The sequence below is a fragment of the Macaca mulatta genome, chromosome 2, assembly GCF_049350105.2.
Source record: "Macaca mulatta isolate MMU2019108-1 chromosome 2, T2T-MMU8v2.0, whole genome shotgun sequence".
Lineage (NCBI taxonomy): Eukaryota > Metazoa > Chordata > Mammalia > Primates > Cercopithecidae > Macaca > Macaca mulatta.
Genome location: NC_133407.1, coordinates 110,361,339 through 110,383,422, shown reverse-complemented (window position 1 = coordinate 110,383,422; position 22,084 = coordinate 110,361,339). Strand labels below are relative to the sequence as shown.

Below are 22,084 nucleotides of genomic sequence, written 5' to 3'. Positions count from 1 at the left end.
AAACTCCTGACTGCATGAGCCACTGTGCTCGGCTGACTAGGCATTTTTAATACAAACATAAATAAGTTTCCATTTGTATTCTTAAAGCTGATCTTTCAAATAAGAGAGAGATGATGGTCACAAGAGAAAATGATGACTACACTAAAAATAGAGTTTTGTGTTGGGAATAAGTACTAAATGGTTTGGAATATATATTTTTTTCTTTTTTGCCTTAAACTATTAAGATATAAATGGTTTAGAATATTAAGTGACACAGAAGCTTGGGGAAAAGAGGTCACTTTATAAGCTAAAGGATGGGGTAATGGAGGAATTGAAACTTAAGCTGGGCCAAAAAACCCCAGCTAGGTGAAATAAGAGTAAAGAAGAGTATACACAAAGCAAGAATGCTCAAAGACCCATATTTGCTTAAAAAGTGAACACATTTTGGCAGGGCGCGGTGGCTCAAGCCTGTAATCCCAGCACTTTGGGAGGCCGAGACCGGCGGATCACGAGGTCAGGAGATCGAGACCATCCTGGCTAACCCAGTGAAACCCTGTCTCTACTAAAAAATACAAAAAACCAGCCGGGCGAGGCGGCGGGCGCCTGTAGTCCCAGCTACTCGGGAGGCTGAGGCAGGAGAATGGCGTGAACCCGGGAGGCGGAGCTTGCAGTGAGCTGAGATCCGTTCACTGCACTCCAGCCTGGGCGACAGACTGAGACTCCGTCTCAAAAAAAAAAAAAAAAAAAAAAGTGAACACATTTTATCTGAGCCTGGGGTCTTCAGGTTCCTCTTTAACTATGCAAGTAAAGGTGAAGCTGAAAAAAGTATTCTTCATTAATAGGCTTGAAAGAAGGAACGAGTATATATTCTTGTGATTGCTAGTCTGCTAGGGCTGCTGTAGCAAAATACCACAGAGTGAGTGGATTAAATAACAGAAATTTTCTCACAGTTCTTGAGGCTGGAAGTCCAAGATCAAGGTGTCAGCAGTGTTGGTTTCTCCTGAGGCCTATCTCCTTGGCTTGTAAATGGCTACCTTCTTGCTGTATATGGCTTTTCTCTGCGAGTGTCCTCTGGTGTCACTTCTCTTCTTTTTTTTTTTTTTTTTTTTTTTTAAGACGGAGTCTCGCTCTGTCACCCAGGCTGGAGTGCAGTGGCACGATCTCTGCTCACTGCAAGCTCCGCCTCCTGGGTTCACCCCATTCTCCTGCCTCAGCCTCCTGAGTAGCTGGGACTACAGGCGCCCACCACCACGCCCGGCTAATTTTTTTTTGTATTTTTAGTAGAGACGGGGTTTCACCGTGTTAGCCAGGATGGTCTCTATCTCCTGACCTCGTGATCCGCCCACCTCGGCCTCCCAAAGTGCTGGGATTACAGGCGTGAGCCACCGCGCCCGGCCGACTTCTCTTCTAATAAGGACACCATCCTATTAGATAAAGTCCTCAATCTTATGACTTCATTAATCTTAATTAGCTCTTTACAGGCCCTGTGTCCCAATAACAGTCACAGCAGGATTAGGGCTTCAACATACATGTTTTGGGGAAACAAAAATCAGTCCATAAGTGATTTTGAGGTTTTTATGTTTTTCAGAATGTGGCACTAATATTTTATAGTTTTGAGGTTTCAAGTACAGAAAAAATATAATGGATAAATGTTAACATTCTGTCATATTTGCTTCTCAGGGGTTTTTTTGGTTTTTCTTTTTTTTTTTTTTTTTTTTCAGATAAAGATATTTCTGGAGCCCATTTAGTTAATTGGCATCCAGCAGTTGATGTGCCTTAGAATTGGTGTTTTAAAGCTGAAAAATGCTGCTCTATATGATAAACTGCTGGCTGTTTTTTAATATGGTATTTTGGATGGTAAACTTAGAGCCAACTGTCAATTTTCTGATAACTCTGTAAAACTCTTTATATATACTGTCCCTTATTTCCTAGATTGTACCTTTCCTTTATCCTTTTTTTAAGAGGAGGTAGATGTACATTTTTGCATATTTAAGTGGACTATTTTGTCCTATTCAGCCAGATTAAGAGAGATATCACTGATCAAAAATGTGTGTGTTTTCTTTGTAGTCTGAAATGGTTGTGACAAATAATCTCTTGGATCTGCCGCCCCCCTCTCCACCCAAACCAAAAACCATTGTCTTACCTCCCAATTGGAAGACAGCCCGAGATCCAGAAGGGAAGATTTATTACTACCATGTGATCACAAGGTAAGAAGAGCTGTATGGGCATTCCCATGTCTGCTTTTACTTGATCAAAGAAGTTGCCACTATAAGGGGAGTTTTACAGTTGTAAACTTCTTGTCATTAGCTGTTCACTGCACTTGAAGGCGCTGGATTTCCAGAATTACATCTTAAATGTATTTTAGACCTTAGACTTTGGTTCTTTTTTTATTTGTTTTAGTGTATTTTTATTTTATTTATTTTGTCACGCAGGCTGGAGTACAGTGGTGTGATCTCGACTCACTGCAACCTCTGTCTCCCGTGGTCAAGTGATTCTCATACCTCAGCCTCCCCCAGTAGCTGGGATTTCAGGCATATACCACCATGCCTGGCTAATTTTTGTGTTCTTAGCGGAGATGGGATTTCACCTTGTTGGTCAGGCTGGTCTCGAACTCCTGACCTCAGGTGATCCACCTGCCTTGGCCTCCTAAAGTGTTGGGATTGAGCCACCGCATCCGCCAGTTTTGGTGTATTTTTAATCCACAAGACTCTTGGAGAAAGCTAAGGAGATTTTTTAAATGTTTCTTCATCTGATATTGTAAAGTATCAGGGGTCACAGACATCTTTTCTGTAAAAGGCCAGAAAATAAATATTTTAGGTTTTGCCAGCCAAGCAGTCTGTATCATAGCTACTCAACTCTGCTGTTGAATTTTTTTTACTGACAGCACTCTTCTATTTCCAGGTTAAATAGCTAGATTGTTTATCCTTGACACATATTATTTACGCTTGTTATAGAAAGCAAATATAGTAGAAAAGTACTAAAAAGGAAGTATAATTACTGGAGCTGCCACTACTCAGAGATAACTAATGTTTTTAAAATACCTTTTAGATAGCTTTATGTAGGTATATGTACTTTGTGTGTGTGTGTGTGTGTGTGTGTGTATATATACACTCATCTCTATACTCTTACGTAAATTGTTAAGATACATGTTTTTGTAGTCTGCTTTATTTACTAATCTGTTTTATAGAGCTTTATCAGTTAACATAGAACTATGGAATTTTTTCTTTAAAATTTTTTTTTTTTCTTTTTTTTGTAGAGACAGAGTCTTGCTTTGTTGCCCAGACTGATCTTCACGAACTCGTGGCTTCAAGCGATCCTCCCACCTAAGCCTCCCAAAATGCTGGGATGACAGGCGTGAGGCACCACACCCAGCTACAACTGTTAGTTTTAGTAATTGTTTATACTTTGTTGCAGGGCTGGCAAACTATGCCCACAGGCCACTTGTTTTGGCAAATAAAGTTTTATTGGAACACAACCATGCACATTTGCTTACAAATTGTCTACGGTTGCTTTCACACTACAATGACAGAGTAGTTGTGATAGAAACCATATGGCTCACAGGTCAAAATATTTATCATCCAATCATTTACAGAGAAAGTTTGCCAACCCCTGCTCTATTGTATAGCTATATCAAATTGTATTTAACTCACTCTGATTGATAGGTCTTCACTATTTTATATGTAACTATAACCCTGGACATCCTTAGGGACACTAATCTTACTACTTCTTCAAGAGGGTACCTAGAAGTGGAATTGTTGGGCAAAACAGGTACACGTTTTAAATTGAGAAATATTGTCAGCTTACCATTAAACAATAGTTTGTATCAATTTGGACTCTCACAAAAAAAAAGTGTATAAGTTCCTTTTAGTCACGTACAGCAGCTCATGCCTGTAATCCTGATGCTTTGGGAGGCTGGGGCAGGAGGATCGCTTGAGCCCAAGAGTTTGAGACCAGCTTGGGCACCATAGTGAAACCCCATCTCTACAAAAAATACAAAATTAGCTGGGCATGGTGGTGTGCACCTGTAGTCACAACTAGTTGGGAGACTGAGGCAAGAGGATCACTTGAGGCAGGAGGTCAGATCTGTAGTGAGCCATGATTGTGCCACTGCATTCTGGGCTGGGTGACAGAGCAAGACCTTGTCTCCAAAAAAAAAAAAAAAAAAAAAATCCTTTTCCATCATGTCCTCTCTTTTAACCTTGCAAGCCTACAGGTGGGAAATATTTTTATTTTCAGTTATTTTACTATTGAGATGGGATGTCTTCGTTGGATTGTTGGTCATTTGTATCTTTTGTGAGTTAATTTGTTTGGGACATCTACCCATTTTCTGTCCAGTGTTAGATTTCTTTATCAAGAGTATTGCAGATGTTTTTGTTTCTGATGTCTTGTGACATAAAGAAGTTTAAAATTTTCATATATTTTCCCTATATGCTTTCTGCTTAGAAGGGCCTTCCTTATTTGCATTAAAATGCTTCTATAGGCTGGGTGCAGTGGCTCACGCCTATAATCCCAGCACTCTGGGAGGCCAGGATGTGCAGATCACCTGATTTCAGGAGTTCAAGACCAACCTGGCCAACATGGTGAAACCCCGTCTCTACTCCAGATATAAAAATTAGTTGGGTGTGGTGGCAGGTGCCTGTAAATCCCTGCTACTTGGGAAGCTGAGAGGCAGGAGAATTACTTGAACCCTAGAGGCAGAGGTTGCAGTGAGCCAAGATTGCACCACTGTACTCCAACCTGGGTGACAGAGTGAAACTCTGTCTCAAAAAACAAAAAGGCTTTTATAAAATGAGCCCTCATTATGTTGCTAATTGAATGTGTAATGATTTTAAAAACTATGTGTGGTTTAACCAGAACTTTTTTTTTTTTTTTGAGAAAGAGTTTTCACTCTTGTTGCCCACACTGGAGTGCAGTGGCACGATCTAGGCTCGCTGCAACCTCTGCCTCCAGGGTTCAAGTAATTCTCCTGCCTCTCAGCTTCCTGAGTAGCAGGGATTATAGGTGCCTGCCACCATGCCCAACTAATTTTTTTTTTTTTTTTTTTTTTTTTTTTGTTATTTTCAGTAGAGACAGCGTTTAACCATGTTGGCCAGGCTGGTCTCAAACTCCTGACCTCAGGTGATCCACCCGCCTCATCAGGCTGGTTTCGAACTCCTGACCTCATGATCTGCACGCCTCAGCCTCCCAAAGTGCTGGGATTACAGGTGTGAGCCACCACGCCTGGCCAGAACTTTGTTTTTTAACACCAAAACAAGCTTCTTAATATTCTATCAATCTTCCAAAAATAAAAATCGTTTGGGCCGGACATGGTGGCTCACGCCTGTAATCCCAGCACTTTGGGAGGCTGAGGCGTGCAGATCATGAGGTCAGGAGTTCGAAATCAGCCTGACCAACATGGTGAAACCCTGCCTCTACTAAAAATACAAAAACTAGCCAGGCGTGGTGGCATGCGCCTGTAATCCTAGCTGCTCAGGAGGCTGACGCAGGAGAATCGCTTGAACCCAGGAGGCAGAGGTTGCAGTGAGCTGAGATCATGCCATTGCACTCCAGCCTGGGCGACAGAGTGAGACTCTATCTCAGAATCAAAAAAAAAAAAAAGTTTGTATTTCTTATTTATATGTGTACCTTTCCTGTCTTTTCTAGGTTTTATCTGGTAGCTAAGAACAGACATATATATATATATTTGTTCAATTTCTATGATAACACCCTTAGCTGTTTGTGGTTCTTTTATTGTGATAGAAATGTTGAGCCTTTTAAAATAAATGAGTTCCATAGGTCAGAGGTAAGCCTATTTTTACAACTATATACATACACACACACACACACACACACACACACACACACACACACACAGATTTATCTTAAGTGTCTTTAATGTTGTTATGTTGTTGACTAAAGATTGATGTGGTGGTAAAGCAGAAGACTATAGTGACAAGATTGACCTGCCAGATTTGTTAGATCCTTTGAGACTTTTGACATTTTAAGTCACTGTCCTCATAACATTCTCTGTTACAGCTGGCTTCAGACTCCTGAACGTGAATATCCTTACTTCCACTTTTTATACTACAGATCTTTTTTTAAAAAGAAAAATCTTTGCCTGCTTATTTTCAAAATGACTAAACATTTAATGAGTTAACATGGCTGAAACCTTCTTTTTGCAGTTGGTCGAGAATATTTTTAGCAGAGAGTACAGGTTTTTGTGTTTTTGTTTGTTTTTTAAGATGGAGTTTCACTCTTGTTGCCCAGGCTGGAGTGCAATGGCACGATCTCGGCTCACTGCAACCTCTGCCTCCCAGGTTGAAGATATTCTACTGGCTCAGCCTCCTGAGTAGCTGGGATTACAGGCGCCTGCCACCACGACTGGCTAATTTTTTGTATTTTTAGTAGAGATGGGGTTTCACCGTGTTGGCCAGGCTGGTCTCGAACTCCTGACCTCAGGTAATCCACCTGCCTCAGCCTCCCAAAGTGCTGGGAGTACAGGCATGAGCCACCATGCCTGGCCAAGGGTACAAGTTTTTAACCTCTACGTATTTTTCTTGTCAGTCATTAAACCAAAGGGACAGAACTATTAAAAAGAAAACTCCTGAAGCAAGGGATAATTTTCTCACATGGTCAAGGATTGCGAGAGGTATTACATGATTTATTTTGCTCCAATTATATGCTAGGTAGTCACTGTTTACCTCTTCATCTACAGAGGGGTGACATAGGCAGGGACCTATTTCTTGTACATTTTAGGCTTTGCCGAGTCTTATTTGCATGACATTAAGAGTCAGGTGAGAGACAGGATGTTCGGATTTACGGCTCTTTTTGACATCCAGTCAGTGTTGCCACATCATTGCCCACAGAAATAGGGACAATGAGGAGGGGCACGTCTCTGTGCTGAAGTCATTGCTGTTAGGAAGATAGAAAAAGTTTGTCTCTAACTCATGGAGCTGACTTATTCTATGTCTTATTGTATGTTGTGTTTTATGTATGTATGAACAGTGATGTTTATGTCAGGATTCTGTTTCCTAGCCCTGACAGCATGGCTATTTTTTCTCTTTCTAGGCAGACTCAGTGGGATCCTCCTACTTGGGAAAGTCCAGGAGATGATGCCAGCCTTGAGCATGAAGCTGAGATGGACCTGGGAACTCCAACATATGATGAAAACCCCATGAAGGTGAGTGTGGCTTACACATGTATTTCCTGATCATTTGGGAGTCTTTGTTCTGTCATTCTATAAGGCCAGTAGTCACATGGTCTTGGGATTCTTTTTTCCTTATTCTGAAAAATAAGTGAGTGACCATGCATGTATCAAGGTGTAGAGATGAAGTCAGGGGGAAAGAATGGTCTTTTTTAGACATTCAGAGACTCAAATGCATGCTAACTACTTACTCTTTTGAGGGAGATATATGGCCAAATATGGCCAAGGGGTGTTTTGAACACCCCTTACTATGATTGCTTCAGGGCCTCTCTTGTTCTCTCTCTCTGCCTTTTTTTTTTCTTTTTTTTAAATGAGACGGAGTCTCACTCTGTTGCCCAGGCTGGAGTGCAGTGGCACACTCTCAGCTCACTGTAACCTCTGCCTCCTGGGTTCAAGCAATTCTCCTGCCTTAACCTCCCGAGTAGCTGGGACTATGGATGTGCACTCCATGCCCGGCTAACGTTTGTATTTTTAGTAGAGATGAGATTTCGTCATGTTGCCCAGGCTGGCCTTGTACTCCTGACCTCAAGCAATCTGGCTGTTTCAGCCTCCCAAAGTGTTGGGATTATAGGCATGAGCCACCACAGTTGACTATATGAAGTGTCTTGAATGAAATCAGATATCATATTTTTATGTTCTAAAACCTGAATAATATTTTTTTAATTTTGAAAATAATTAAGTACTTGACTGGTTAAATTATTGGGAATAGGTGGAAGAAGGAAGAGGGAAGACAAAGAGCTGGAGTGAGAAGGGATTAAAGTAGAAATGAATTCATTCTTCTGTTTATATTTTATTCACTTCTGGAGGAAATGTTTTTCTCTTTTCACATGTGTTTGGCATTTGCAAAAGATACACACTTAAGTTCAATCCATGTGGAGTCTGCTAAATTTCAAATGAATCACATAAATCACGTAGCCACTTCACTCTAGCTGTTGTGCTGTCTTGTTTTCCTGAATCATTTAGGAATATGCCCAAGCCTGCTAAGCACTTGCCATTTAAATTATATGTAAGCTTAAATACAAACAAAAATCACAACTCCCATTTCCAGACTTCTGTACTGTGTTAGTTACATCTTTTGAAAAATAAACAAAGGGATTAAGAAAAGATCTGGTGCAGCAATATAGCTGAGTTCTGGGGCCAAGTTTATAAAGCATGTTGGAGGCCTTACCCTTCTTGTAAGCCCAAGTTCATAGACACCGTAACTATTAATCTTGATGCAGTCTTTTGGTCTAGTATATGCATATTAAATTAGGCCTTTCAAAACAAATGAGGAATGGGCATGAAGTTCACTGCTGCTTATTTAATGCTCAAGGAATTGCCTTTCTTATATGAAGACCTGTATTAGGAAATCCAGGTCGTCAAACTAGCCAAGCATAAAGTAGGAGCTGAGAAGTAGGAGCCAAGTAAAAGGGCAGCTTATGTGCCATGCTACATAATTAGACCTTCATTCTCTGGCTAGCTGGTGAGAAAGGGAAACCTTTAAAGTGATTTGAGCAGTGACATTTGCCTTTTACAAGGCTGTCTGCTGGAGATGGACTGGAGGGGTTGACTATAGAGCTGGCACCTTTGCAATGAGCTTATTGTAATAGTTAGGTCTACTCAGCACCCAACGGCACCAGGCACCACCTGTTAAAAACGCAGACTCTCACTCCCTTTCCCAGACCTGCTAGATCAGAATCTGAAGTGATACAAGGTCCCAAGGTAATTACACATTCAAGTCTAAATAATTGGCAGTATTGTTTGTGATTGACTGTAAGAGAAGTATGATCATAAAACTTTACTATATCCAACCACCCAGAGTGAGTGTATTTGTCAGGTTATGTTTGATCTTTACTCCTCTGTTACCATAGGTGCATGTGTGCCTGGAGAGTAGGCTGTTGGAAGTATTATATCCAAAAGGCAATGCCTGAATTACAATCCACTAGCTTGGAACTTTGGATCTCTAAATACACATTTTAAATCACACAGATCTGAACTTAATCTCACTCTTTTACATTTTGGTTATTTATCAGACATTTGAGTTCCTATTCCACACAAATGCCATGCCTAGACCTGGGAATACAAAAGGAGTATAAGGCAAGGTTATTGCTCCCAGGGGTCATAGGAAGGTAAGGTTTGAAAATGTACAGTATTATGTGGTTAAGTGGTAAACTGAGGGATTTATTTATTTTGTCGTTTGGTTTGCTTTGATTTGTTTTTAGAGGCAGGGTCTCCCTCACTCTGTAGCCCAGGCTGGAGTACAGTGGTGCAAGTATAGCTTACCGTAACCTCGAACTCCCCGGCTCAAGTAATCCTTTCGTCTCAGCCTCCTGAGTAGCCAGGACTATAGATGCGTGCCACCATGCCTGGCTAATTTTTAAAAATTTTTGTAGACAACAAACAAGGACTTTAGATGCCTGCAAAAGAAAATATAGTCTATCCTAGGAAGGAAAAGAGCACTAAACTAAATCTAACACTTAATTCACAATTAATTCTGATATATTGATGTGTTCATGTTTGTTGGGGGAGGTATATGTATAAAAATGAAAGGGAACGGGAGATTATAAAGAGAAAACATTCCTCCTAATACTAGCTCTTAACTGCCTCGGGGGGTTATAGAGTAGTACTTCTAATGGAGATTCAAAGGTGTCAGCTTCACACAGTTGTTAGAGAAGATTGGAGAGGCCCTTTTATTCTTTTCTGCCACTGTATGTATATATAAATAAATCCCTCCTGGGATTCAAATAATAATAATGAGAGTGCACAAAGAATTAAGCTGCCAAATGTATTTCCTGTTGTGAACAAATAAAGGTAGAGATCTTCTCTCCCAAAAAGAATCATCACAGGCTAGGCACGGCAGCTCACTTTGGGAGGCCAAGGTGGCCCGATCACTTGAGCCCAGGAGTTCAAGACTAGCCTAGCCAACATGGTGAAACCTTGTGGCTCACGCCTGTATTCCCAGCACTTTGGGAGGCCCAGGCGGGTGGATCACCTGAGGTCAGGAGTTTGAGACCAGCCTGGCCCACATGGTGAAACCCTGTCTCTACTAAAAATAGAAAAATTAGCTGGGCATGGTGGCACATGCCTGAGCACATAGTAATCCCAGCTGCTCGAAAGGCTGAGGCAAGAGAATTGCTTGAACCCCGGAGACAGGGGTTGCAGTGAGCCGAGATTGCACCACTGCACTCCAACCTGGGCAACATGAGCAACACTCTGTCTCAAAAAAAATAAAAAGAGAGAATATGATCAAACCACGACAGGGCTTATAACTTTAGTTACTTGAGTGCAAGTGTTAAGATTTGGTCTTGGTTTTCAGTCAGAAATTCACATATAGAATCAATCAGATTAATTTCTCTATACCCAAGAGCTGAGTTCTTAGGAGATACGCACATTCCCCTAGACTTCAGACCAGCCTCTTTCTAGATTACTTCTCCTTCAAGTCTGTCCCTGCCTACACTGGCAGTCCTGCACCACCTGCCTCCTCAGCATGGTACAAGTGGTTGCTTATAGCTCTGTCTTGCTTTTTCATCCTGGGAACATAGAAGTAACTCAACCGGAGGAAGTTATGAGGACTTTGTGAGAAAGTCCTTTAAAGCATTTGAGCTTTAAAGGATGAGGAATTTTTCAGTAAGCAAAGATAGGCTAAAAGGAAAGCTGGAGCAAAGGCAGGGAAGGAGGGGAATGTTTGGGATATGTTTGGGGAATAGCTCTGTTTACTTGTAGGAGGAACATAGGCATCATAAAACTTGTAATCCAGCATGAGGTTGGAAGGGCATTGTTGGGGATAGACCTTGGGAATTTGAAAATGTAAAAGAAAATGTAAAAGAATACGAACCTTTGTATGGTGGGAGGAAACCTTTGAATTTTTTTTAGTAAAATTTATCTCGAGGCTTATGTCTGTAGGCCCTAAAATTCAGAAATGATTCTGTAAATAAAGGAATTGACAAGTACTTGTGCAAAGCAATTCAGTCTTTAAGGATGGCTTTTTTTTTTTCTCCCCCTCTCTGAGACAGTCTCATTCTGTCACCCAGGCTGGAGTGCAGTGGTGCGATCTCGGCTCATTGAAACCTCTGCCTCCCGGGTTCAAACAATTCTCATGCCTCAGCCTACTGAGTAACTGGGATTACAGGCACCTGCCCCCACACCTGGCTGATTTTTGTTTTTGAAGTAGAGATGGGGTTTCACCATGTTGGCCAGGCTGGTCTTGAACTCCTGACTTCAGGTGATCCACTCGTCTTGGCCTCCCAAAGTGCTGGGATTACAGGTGTGAGCCACCCTGCCTGGCCAGGATGGTTATTTTATAGCACCTTTTTGCTACTCATGACTCTGACAGTCCTCTGCCTTTTAATTGGTGTGTTAAACATATCAGTAGGTTTGGACTTAAGATCTACCCTCTTGTTATTTGTTTTTATTTATTTATTTATTTTTGGAGACAGATTCTTGCTCTGTCACCCGGGCTGGAGTGCAGTGGCATGATCTTGGCTCACTGCAATCTCTGCCTCCTGGGTTCAAGCAATTTTCCTGCCTCAGCCTCCTGAGTAGCTGGGATTACAGGCACCCGCCACCACGCCCGGCTAATTTTTGTATTTTTAGTAGAGACTGGGTTTCATGTTACCCAGGCTGGTCTCAAACTCCTGACCTCAGGCGATCCACCTGCCTCAGCCTCCCAAAGTGCCGGGATTATAGGTGTGAGCCACCGTGCCCAGCCTTATTATTTGTTTTTAAATTTTTATTTGTCTTTGCTTTCTTTTGGATTGATTTAGAATTTATTTCAGTATTCTGTGTTTTTTTGTTTTGTTTTTTTCCTACTGACTTAGCCATACCTCTTTATTTTATTTTTTATTTTTTTGAGCCATGGTCTCACTCTGTTTCCCAGGCTGGAGTGCGGTGGCACCATCAGGGCTCACTGTAGTCTCCACCTCCCAGGCCCACATGATCCTCCCGTCTTAGCCACCCAAGTAGCTAATTTTTGTACATTTTTGTAGAGACAGGGTCTCGTGGTGTTGGTGACCAGGCTGGTCTCAAACTTCTGGTGTCAAGCAATTTTCCTGTTGTGGCCTCCCAAAGTGCTGGGATTACAGGTGTGAGCTACCAAGCTCACACCTGGCCTGCTTTACTTCTTGGTGGTTGTTTTAAGACAGTGATTCTCAAAATGTTTGGTATGGGGACCCCTCGGGTTCCTAAGACCCTTTCAAGGGAGCCACAAGGTCAAAGCTGTTTTTTTTTTGTTTTTTGTTTTTTGTTTTTGAGACGGAGTCTCGCTGTGTCTCCCAGGCTGGAGTGCAGTGGCGTGATCTCGGCTCACTGCAAGCTCCGCCTCCCGGGTTCACGCCATTCTCCGGCCTCAGCCTCCCAAGTAGCTGAGACTACAGGCGCCCGCCACCACGCCCGGCTAGTTTTTTGTATTTTTAGTAGAGACGGGGTTTCACCATGTTAGCCAGGATAGTCTCGATCTCCTGACCTCGTGATCCACCTGCCTCGGCCTCCCAAAGTGCTGGGATTACAGGCTTGAGCCACCGCGCCCGGCCAAAGCTGTTTTAATAATAATATGAAAACATTACATTCCTCTGTCACATTTGGTACATTCACAAATATGCCATGGAATTTTCCAGGGAGCACATGACATATTTTAATGCAGAAGGCAGTGAGACTTCAGCTATATTCTAAGTGAGTTGTTAAAAGTGATTTCCAAAATGTAAAGCTGCCACTCTTAACTGAAGTGCTTTAGTTTTGGAAAACAGTTATTTTTCACAAAAAATTATATTATTGTTATATAATAGATTTGCTAATGTTATTTTAAAATAATGCTTGATTTTTTTCTCAGTTTAACTTAATTTCTAATATGAAAAATTTTGATAGCTATAACCCATATGAATAAAAGCTCTTTGCAGTCCTCAGTGTTTTAAAAGTATAAAGGGATCTTGAGACCTACACATTTGAAAAACAGTATTGTAAGGTTTACAGTATGCATATTTATCTTATCACAATCTACCATTAAGTCCTGTATTTACCCACATATTTACCATTTCCAGCACTTCATTCTCTCGTGTAGATTTGAATTTCCGTCTGGAATCGTTTTCCTTTAACCTAAAGAATTTCCTTTAACATTTCTAGTATTTCAGATCTACTGTTGATGCATTTTGTCAGCTTTTGTCTGAAGAAAGGTATTTATCTTACCACTTTTTAAAAAGTAGTGGTTTTTTTTTGTTTTTTTTTTTTTTTTTTTTGAGATGGAGTCTTGCTCTGTTGCCCAGGCTGGACTGCAGTGGCATGATCTCGGCTCACTGCAAGCTCCGCCTCCCGGGTTCACGCCATTCTCCTGCCTCAGCCTCCCAAGTAGCTGGGACTACTGGCGCCCACCACTATACCCGGCTAATTTTTTGTATTTTTTAGTAGAGACGGGGTTTCACTGTGTTAGCCAGGATGGTCTCGATCTCCTGACCTTGTGATCTGCCCGCCTTGGCCTCCCAGTGCTGGGATTACAGGCGTGAGCCACCGTGCCCGGCCATAGTCTTTATTTTTAAAGCAATTTTAGTTCTATTTTGGCATAGCAAAATTGAACAGGAAGTACGGAGAGTTTCCATATACCCCCTGCACATGCACAAGCTTCCCTTTCTGTCAACATCAAAGCACCAGAGTGGTACATTTGTTACAATTGATGAATCTACTATGACACATTATTACCACCCAAAGTCCATAATTTACATTAGGATTCATTCTTGGTATTGTACATTTGTGGGTTTTAACAAAGGTATTGTGTCATCTATATAGCATCATAGTAACATACAGAATAGTTTCACTGCCCTAAAAACCTTTTGAACTGCTTCTTATTCATCATGCCTTCTTTCCTCATCTCTCTTTCCCGGTTCCTGGCAACCACTGATCTCTTTACGGTCTTCTTAGTTTTGCTTTTTCCAGTAGTTAGCTACAGTAGGTAGCCTTTTCAGATTGGCTTCATTCACTTAGCAATATGCATTGAGGCTTCTACCATGTCTTTTCATGGCCTGATAGCTCATTTCCTTTTAGCACTGAATGTCTGAGTGTACCGCAGTTTATTTATCATTCACTTACTGAAGGACATCTTGGTTGCTTCCAACTTTTGGCAATTATAAATAAAGCTATTAAAAACATCCATGTGCAGGTTTATTATGACAGATACTTTCAGTGGATATGGAATTCTAAATTTATATTTTTTTCCTTTCAACACTTAAAAGATGTTTCCATTTTTTAATAATAGTTTATAATAAAAATATAATTATCTTTTTCCCCCATATATCTTGATTTTGTCTTTTATAAACAGTTTTTAGTGGTTTATTATATACTTTGGTTTTGTTTTCTTTGTGTTTAATCTGCTTTGATTCTTGTACATTTTAGATTCATGATTGGTAGTTTTCATCAAATATGGAAATTTTTTCAAATATATCTTTTTATACCATTGTCCCTTTTCCTGGGACTCCAATTATATACATGTTGTTAAACCGCTTGATACTGTCTCACAGAGCACCACATCTCTGTCAAACTTTTTTCAGCTCTTTTCTCCCTATGCTTCAGTTTGCATGGTTTCTGTTGCCCTCTTTTTAAAGTTCACTGATTTACCTTCTGTATTGAATTAGCTAAGCTCATCCATTGATTCATTTTTAAATTTCAGTTATATTTTTCTGCTCTCAAATTTTAATTTGCTTATTTTTAATAGTTTTAATTACTTTTTTATTTTAAACAGTGCTCTCACTTCATTGTATTTTTCATTTTTCATTTTATTTTATTCTTTTTTCGAGACAGGGTCTCACTGTGTTGTCCAGGCTGGAGTTCGGTGGTGCGATATCAGCTCACTGCAACCTCCGCTTCCCAGGTTTAAGCGATTCTCCTGCCTCAGCCTCCCGAGTAGCTGGGATTACAGGCGCCTGCTACCAAGCCCAGCTAATTTTTGTATTTTTATGGGGTTTTGCCCTGTTGGCCAGGCTAGTCTCAATCTCCTGACCTCAATTGATCTGCCCATCTGGGCTTCCCAAAGTGCTGGGATTACAGGCGTGTGCCATTGCACCCGGCCATTTTTACTTAATTTAAATGTCTGCTTTTTGTAGTCAAGTCCCAGAATAAAATGTTATTTTTAGGAATATGTTTAACTGAAAAACTGCATTTAAGTGTAGGCATTTAAGCAAACTAACTTTGCATGATAAAGCCCCTATCAAGTATCTCATACTTAAGCAGGTACCTCCAAATCATAGTTTGTAGCTTTATTGTAGCTTTTTTCAAAATACATTTTATACCATGTGTTCCCCCAGGAAATCCCTGGTATCTTCCTGTCAGGTTAAAGAGACAAGAAACACAATAGGACAGTGATTATATTTTTAAGTATTAGAGTGGTTAGAGTCCCAGGTATTCTATATGCAGACCACTATACTCATATTTGTGTTTTATTTTTTATTTTGTTTTGTTTTATATTTGTATGTTTTAATAAGTTTCTGGTCCAAAGGCTTACATTTTTATAGAAGCTACAGTTTTAGTTCCACGACCAGATAAAGACAGGGCAGCCCTGTGATCTACAAGATTGAAGGGTAGCTGGACGCAGTGGCTCACACCTCCATAATCCTAACACCTTGGGATGCCAAAGCAAAACTATTATAAAAGTTTTTTTAAAAATTAGCCAGGCATTTTGGTGCACATGCGTAGTCCCAGCTGTTTGGGGGGCTGAGGTGGGAGAATCACCCAAGCCCCAGAGGTCGAGGCTACAGTGAGCCAAGATCATGCCACTGCACTCCAGCCTGGTGACAGAGTGAGACATTGTCTCCAAAAGAAAAATACAAATAAAAGTTTGGGGGAGTTTGATAGCTCAGGGTTAGAACCATTTCTTGGTGACACTGAGGTGGTCGAGCTGGTCTACAACAAATCTATGTGAGGGGAAACTGGAAGTGTTGGCTGTCTTCATGGCCCCAAAGTCCTCTGCCCTGTGCACTGCAGTGTGGCCATACTCCTGCCCCGTGGTCAGGTAGGGCATGCTCAGCCAGTAGTGGTTCTCCAGATGACCAATCTACTGCCACCAGGAATGGTACTGTGGTTGGGGAGGGCAGTCAGGAACATGGTGCCACCTGTGCTTGTCTGTCCCTTTGGCCCAGTAGTTTTAATTTCTTCACTGTGTTCATGTTTTCTTTCATAACTGTGAAGATTTATAATAACTTTTAAATAATCGCCTGCTATTTTCAGTTGAACACTGGACATTGTGACTGTTACATTGTTGAGTTTCAAAATTTTGTTACTTTCCATTAAAGAATGTTGAGTTTGTTCTGATAGTCAAGTTACTTGTGGATCACCTTGATTTTTTAGAGGCTGTTCTTTTTTTTTTTTTTTTTTTTTTTTTTTTGAGACGGAGTCTCGCTCTGTAGCCCAGGCTGGAGTGCAGTGGCCGGATCTCAGCTCACTGCAAGCTCTGCCTCCCGGGTTCACGCCATTCTCCGGCCTCAGCCTCCTGAGTAGCTGGGACTACAGGCGCCCGCCACCTCGCCCGGCTAGTTTTTTGTATTTCTTAGTAGAGACGGGGTTTCACCGTGTTAGCCAGGATGGTCTCGATCTCCTGACCTCGTGATCCACCCATCTCGGCCTCCCAAAGTGCTGGGATTACAGGCTTGAGCCACCGCGCCCGGCCTAGAGGCTGTTCTTAATCTTTGTTGGGTTGAGTGAAGAGTAATTTTTTCTGTAGGGTATCTCCTAAGTCATCGCCTGTCTGAGATCTCCATTGAATGCCACAGGTTATCTAATGGAGATCTCTTCACTTTAGCTGGTGGAAGCTCACATGTTTCCCAGCCTTCTGTGAGCTCTGCGAATTGTTAGCTTACCTCATTTTGTCCCTTGTCTTAGGATCATAGTTTAGTGCTGCTTAATGTCCAGTGTGTGCAAACTGCCTTTTTCATGTATTTTGTCTAGTTTTCCAATTTTTAACTCTGAGAGGGCTAATTCATTTAACAGTTAATCTGTCATGACCAGAAGCACAAGTCTGGACAAGCTTTTTTTTTTTTTTTTTTTTTTTTTTAAAGCATCCTGGCTAACATGGTGAAACCCTGACTCTACCAAAAAAAAAAAAATACAGGCCGGGCGCAGTGGCTCAAGCCTGTAATCCCAGCACTTTGGGAGGCCGAGACGGGTGGATCACGAGGTCAGGAGATTGAGACCATCCTGGCTAACACGGTGAAACCCTGTCTCTACTAAAAAAAAATACAAAAAACTAGCTGGGCGTGGTGGCGGGCACCTGTAGTCCCAGCTACTTGGGAGGCTGAGGCAGGAGAATGGCATGAACCCGGGAGGCGGAGCTTTCAGTGAGCTGAGAACCGGCCACTGCACTCTAGCCTGGGCGACAGAGTGAGACTCCATCTCAAAAAAAAAAAAAAAAAAAAAAATTATCTGGGCGTGGCGATGGCCACCTGTAGTTCCAGGTACTTGGAAGGCTGAGGCAGGAGAATGAGGTGAACCAGGGAGGCAGAGGTTGCAGTGAGCCAAGATCACGCCATTGCACTCCAGCCTGGGCAACAAGAGCGAGACTGTCTCAAAAAAAAAAAAAAAAAAAAAAACACACACACCAGCAGCAGCAGCAGCAATATTGACACAATAAACCTAGTATAAAATCTAGTTGCTTTAGATTTACAATTTAATAGCTTTTAGTAAATTTACCAAATTATGCAGCCATTACCATAATCTGGTTTTAGAACATTTTCCTCTTCCCAGTAAGACCTCTCATACCCATTTGCAGTTACTTCCTAGCCCAGGCACTAATCCTTTTTTTTTTTTTTTTTTTTTTTGAGATGGAGTCTCGCTCTATCTCAAAATGAGACTAAACATTGTGAGACTGTTCCTTTTCTCTTTTCTGTCCATTGTTGTTCCCTTCATTGTCTTGTACTCACCATCAAGATAAGTGTAAAGTGGTGGTAAGTGTAAAGTGTAAAATCAAATCTTCCCTTTGAGCACCTCTGACCTGAATTATTACTACTTGCACAATTGAGGCAGCAGTAAATAAACTGGCTTTTAATTAACAGTCATAAGGTATAGTAGATCTCCTCTAACTATGTTATGTTAAAATAGTAGTTTTAGAGTATTTGTTGCATTGAGGGAGTTGCAGAGAAGTGGCATCAAGAGCCAATGTATTTTTCAAACAGGGTCTTGCTCTGTCGCCCAGGCTGGAGTGCAGTGGTGTGATCTCGTCTCAATGCAGCCTTTGCCTCCTGGGTTCAAGCATTTCGCATGCCTCAGCCTCCCAGTTAGCTGGGATTACAGGCGTGCACCACCAGGCCCAGCTAATTTGTTTGTTTGTTTGTTTTGAGAAGGAGTTTCACTCTGTCACCCAGGCTGGAGTGCCATGGCGCAATCTCGGCTCACTGCAACCTCTGCCTCCCAGGTTCAAGCAATTCTGCTGCCTCAGCCTCCCGAGTAGCTGGGATTACAGGCACCCGCCACCATACCTGGCTAATTTTTCGTATTTTTATTAGAGACAGAGTTTCACCGTGTTAGCCAGGCTGGTCTTGGTCTTCTGACCTCGTGATCCGTGCACCTCAGCCTCCCAAAGTGCTGGGATTATAGGCGTGAGTCATCACGCCTGGCCCTTTTGTATTTTTAGTAGAGATGGGGTTTTGCTTTTTTGGCCAGGCTGATGTCGAACTCCTGATCTCACGTGATCTGCTCGCCTTGGCCTCCCAAAGTGCTGGGATTATAGGCCTGAGCCACCACATCCAGCCTATATAAAATTTGTTTAAGAAATAAATAATGTTGAAAATTTCCCATCTTGAGAGAGGGACATAGGCATCCAGATTCCTGAAGCCTAAAGGATCCCAAGTAAAATCAAAAGAAGAATACCTTGAGACACATTACAGTTGTCACACTGTATCCATAGGGGATTGATTTCAAGACATCCCATCATGGATGCCAAAGTCTAAGGATGCTCAAGTCCCTTATAAAAGGGCATAGTGTTTGTATGTCACCTACACACGTCCTCCCATATGCTGTAAATTACCTCTGTGTTGCGTATAATACCCAATACAATGTAAATGCTATGTAAATAATGGTTATACTGTATTGGGGTTTTTTATAATCAGTTCTTGTTTGTATTATTTTTATTGTATTTTTAAAATATTTTCTATCCATGGCTGCCCTATGGATGCAGAACATCATTTGTACTAAGTTTTTACTATTTTCAAAGATCTTAACCTTTTAAAAAGTAACATGCACAGGTTCATGTGCTGCAGAGCTTAGGTTGAATTGTGTGTATAGTGTTTATGATGACTCAGCTTCTTCTCCTGCTTCTGGATTCATGCTGCCACAAAAGATGTAGTTCCTTAGTGGATGATTTACGTTTTATGTTCTAAACAGATTTTTTTTTTTTTTTTTGAGACGGAGTATCGCTTTGTCACCCAGGCTGGAGTGCAGTGGCCTGATCTCGGCTCACTACAGACTCCGCCTCCCAGGTTAAAGCGATTCTCCTGCCGCAGCCTCCTGAGTAGCTGGGATTACAGGTGCCCACCACCGCACCTGGCTAACTTTTGTATTTTTTTTTTTTTCTTTTTTTTGAGACGGAGTCTCGCTCTGTCGCCCAGGCTGGAGTGCAGTGGCCAGATCTCAGCTCACTGCAAGCTCCGCCTCCCGGGTTCCCGCCATTCTCCTGCCTCAGCCTCCCGAGTAGCTGGGACCACAGGCGCCGCCACCTCGCCTGGCTAATTTTTTGTGTTTTTAGTAGAGACGGGGTTTTGCCGTGTTAGCCAGGATGGTCTCGATCTCCTGACCTTGTGATCCGCCCATCTCGGCCTCCCAAAGTGCTGGGATTACAGGCTTGAGCCACTGCGCCCGGCCTAACTTTTGTATTTTTTAGTAGAGATGGGGTTTCATCATCTTGGCCAGGCTGGTCTTGAACTCCTGACCTCATGATCCACCCGCCTCAGCCTCCCAAAATGCTAGGATTACAGGCATGAGCCACTGCGCCCGGCCCTCTAAACAGTAATTAAATACAGAGAGAGAGAAGCATTAGCTGAGTATGTCCTGCTCTGCCTTTGTCAGGACTCATTTCTGCAACTCAAGCCATACCCTCTTGGTTCCAAGTCACATGGGCTTTGTGACATAGTCATGTCAATATTTATAATAAAGAATGATTCTATTGTGTTACACAGCCTGTGTATGGTTGGTTACCAGAACTGCCCAATAAGCTTAAGGCCATTGCCAACTAATCCAGAAGGGCTCAAGCTTCACCTTGGGTAATATAAAGGTACTCAGGCCTGCCTTGTCATAATCAGAACAGATTTCCTAGGAATCCAGATGTGCCACAGATGAAGGCTGACAGCAGGGTCATCTTCTAAAGGCAGTAAGCTCTGGCTTTCTACCAGGCCCTTTGCCTGCTCATTTCATTGTGTACTCGTAACTGTCCACTGCCTCACATAGATTTCCACCAGAAACTTTGCCTGATACTCTGTATAAGCCAAAATAGAGAAAAAGCAAACTGATTATTGTTTATTGCTGAGGATCTGGAAGCACTTCGCTTTTTTATGTATCAAAGCCCCCACCCTGTTCTCTGGTGGTTTCCTTAAAAGTGCTTTTTTTCTTTTTGGAGACAGCGTTTTGCTTTGTTGCCCAGGCTGGAGTGCAGTAGCATGATCACAGCTCACTGCAGCCTCAACCTCCTAGGCTGACACAATTCTCCAACCTCAACCTCCCAAGTAACTGGGACCACGGGCACAGCCACCATGCCCAGCTAATTTTTAAATTTTTTTATGGAGACGCTGGTCTTGAATTCCTGGGCTCAAGCGATCTCCCCATCTTGGCCTCCCAAAGTACTGGGATTACAGGCATGAGTCACTGCGCCCCACCTGCTAATTTTTTTTTTCTTTTTTTGGAGACAGAAACGCTCTGTCTCCATTTTGGCCAGGATGGTCTTGATCTCTTGACCTCGTGATACACCTGCCTCGGCCTCCCAAAGTGCTAGGATTACAGGCGTGAGCCACCGCGCCCAGCCTTACCTGCTAAATTTTTAAATGGGACTTTTTTGGAGTGGGGGGTCCTAAGGTTGTTTATGTCAATAACAAGTGCTATCCTCAACTCTGACTCTGGTTACTTTGCTTGGCCTTGGATTTGAGTAAATGTTAGTCAGTTTCTGAAATTATTTCCCATGCCATTTGCAAACCACAGACCATGAAGAGAGGGTTTCGTGAATTTCAGTACTCTCAAGAGTATTTCATTTTGGTTCATGATTTCCATGATGTAAGTCTGGAGACCCCTCATTTTATTTCCTTTCTTGATCCCAATTGCTCGGCACTCAGGAGGACCAAGAAAGCTCCTAGACAGAGCTCAGTGGATTGTATTCTATAACTGTTTTTAAAGGCCACCCCACTGCCAACCTCACCAAGTCAGGGGTTAAATTATAAATCTATTAACAATGCTTTGGGTTCATTTAGCTTTGTGAATGCATACCCTATCCAGAGTGAAACAGGACATTTCTATTTACATAGTACCCTCACTTAGAGCCTGGCTTCTTCCATAAGACCCAGATCTTTGAGATAGCTGTCAGACCTGCAGGGGCTTTCTGTACTCATTTCTGTTGCTGCTCACCTCTGAGAGCTACAAGAGAACAGCTGGGGATGTGTTGAAGTTTCAAATAATTCTTGATCCCTTACTACCTAAGGTCTTACTGTGGAGCATACTCATACCCTGTACAACTGGGAAAAAAATAAAATCCCAAAGCAAAACACTTGAAAATAGACTTAACTTATATTAATAGTATTATTTTTGCTTAATTTTGTTTTCTTAAAAAGACAAATTGGATCTTTATGTTCGTTTTACTCTACCCCCTAATCTCCCCATACAGCTACATGAAGAAATTGGAAAAATGGAAAATACGTAAAGCTTTTATGACACAGCAGAGAAAGCTGATTTGTAACAACCTAAAGCCAAGGGAGTGCCACCTTTCTCTGGAGCTAGTCC

The 22,084-nt window shown here is 41.9% G+C and overlaps 1 protein-coding gene and 1 long non-coding RNA gene across 16 annotated transcripts in view; both read left to right on the top strand.

The window, feature by feature from the left end:
* Window positions 1-22,084, top strand: part of SETD2 (SET domain containing 2, histone lysine methyltransferase) — a 154,847-nt gene that overhangs the window by 128,332 nt on the left and 4,431 nt on the right. For 13 of the 15 annotated variants that reach the window (XR_013413845.1, XR_003727278.2, XR_013413847.1 and 10 more), the window contains 2 exons: window positions 2,047-2,186; window positions 7,027-7,138. Coding sequence is in view for 9 of the 15 variants with exons in the window: in XM_028844063.2 (XP_028699896.2) it covers window positions 2,047-2,186; window positions 7,027-7,138 (252 nt within the window). In the remaining 6 variants the exon portion in view is untranslated. Of the gene's footprint in view, window positions 1-2,046; window positions 2,187-3,235; window positions 3,360-7,026; window positions 7,139-22,084 lie in introns of those variants that run through there. The other 2 variants (XR_013413844.1, XR_013413843.1) reach the window with 1 other exon arrangement.
* LOC144339177 (uncharacterized) lies at window positions 19,491-20,674 on the top strand. The gene is made up of 2 exons (XR_013413900.1): window positions 19,491-19,632; window positions 19,812-20,674. It is a non-coding gene; the product is annotated as an uncharacterized LOC144339177 (long non-coding RNA).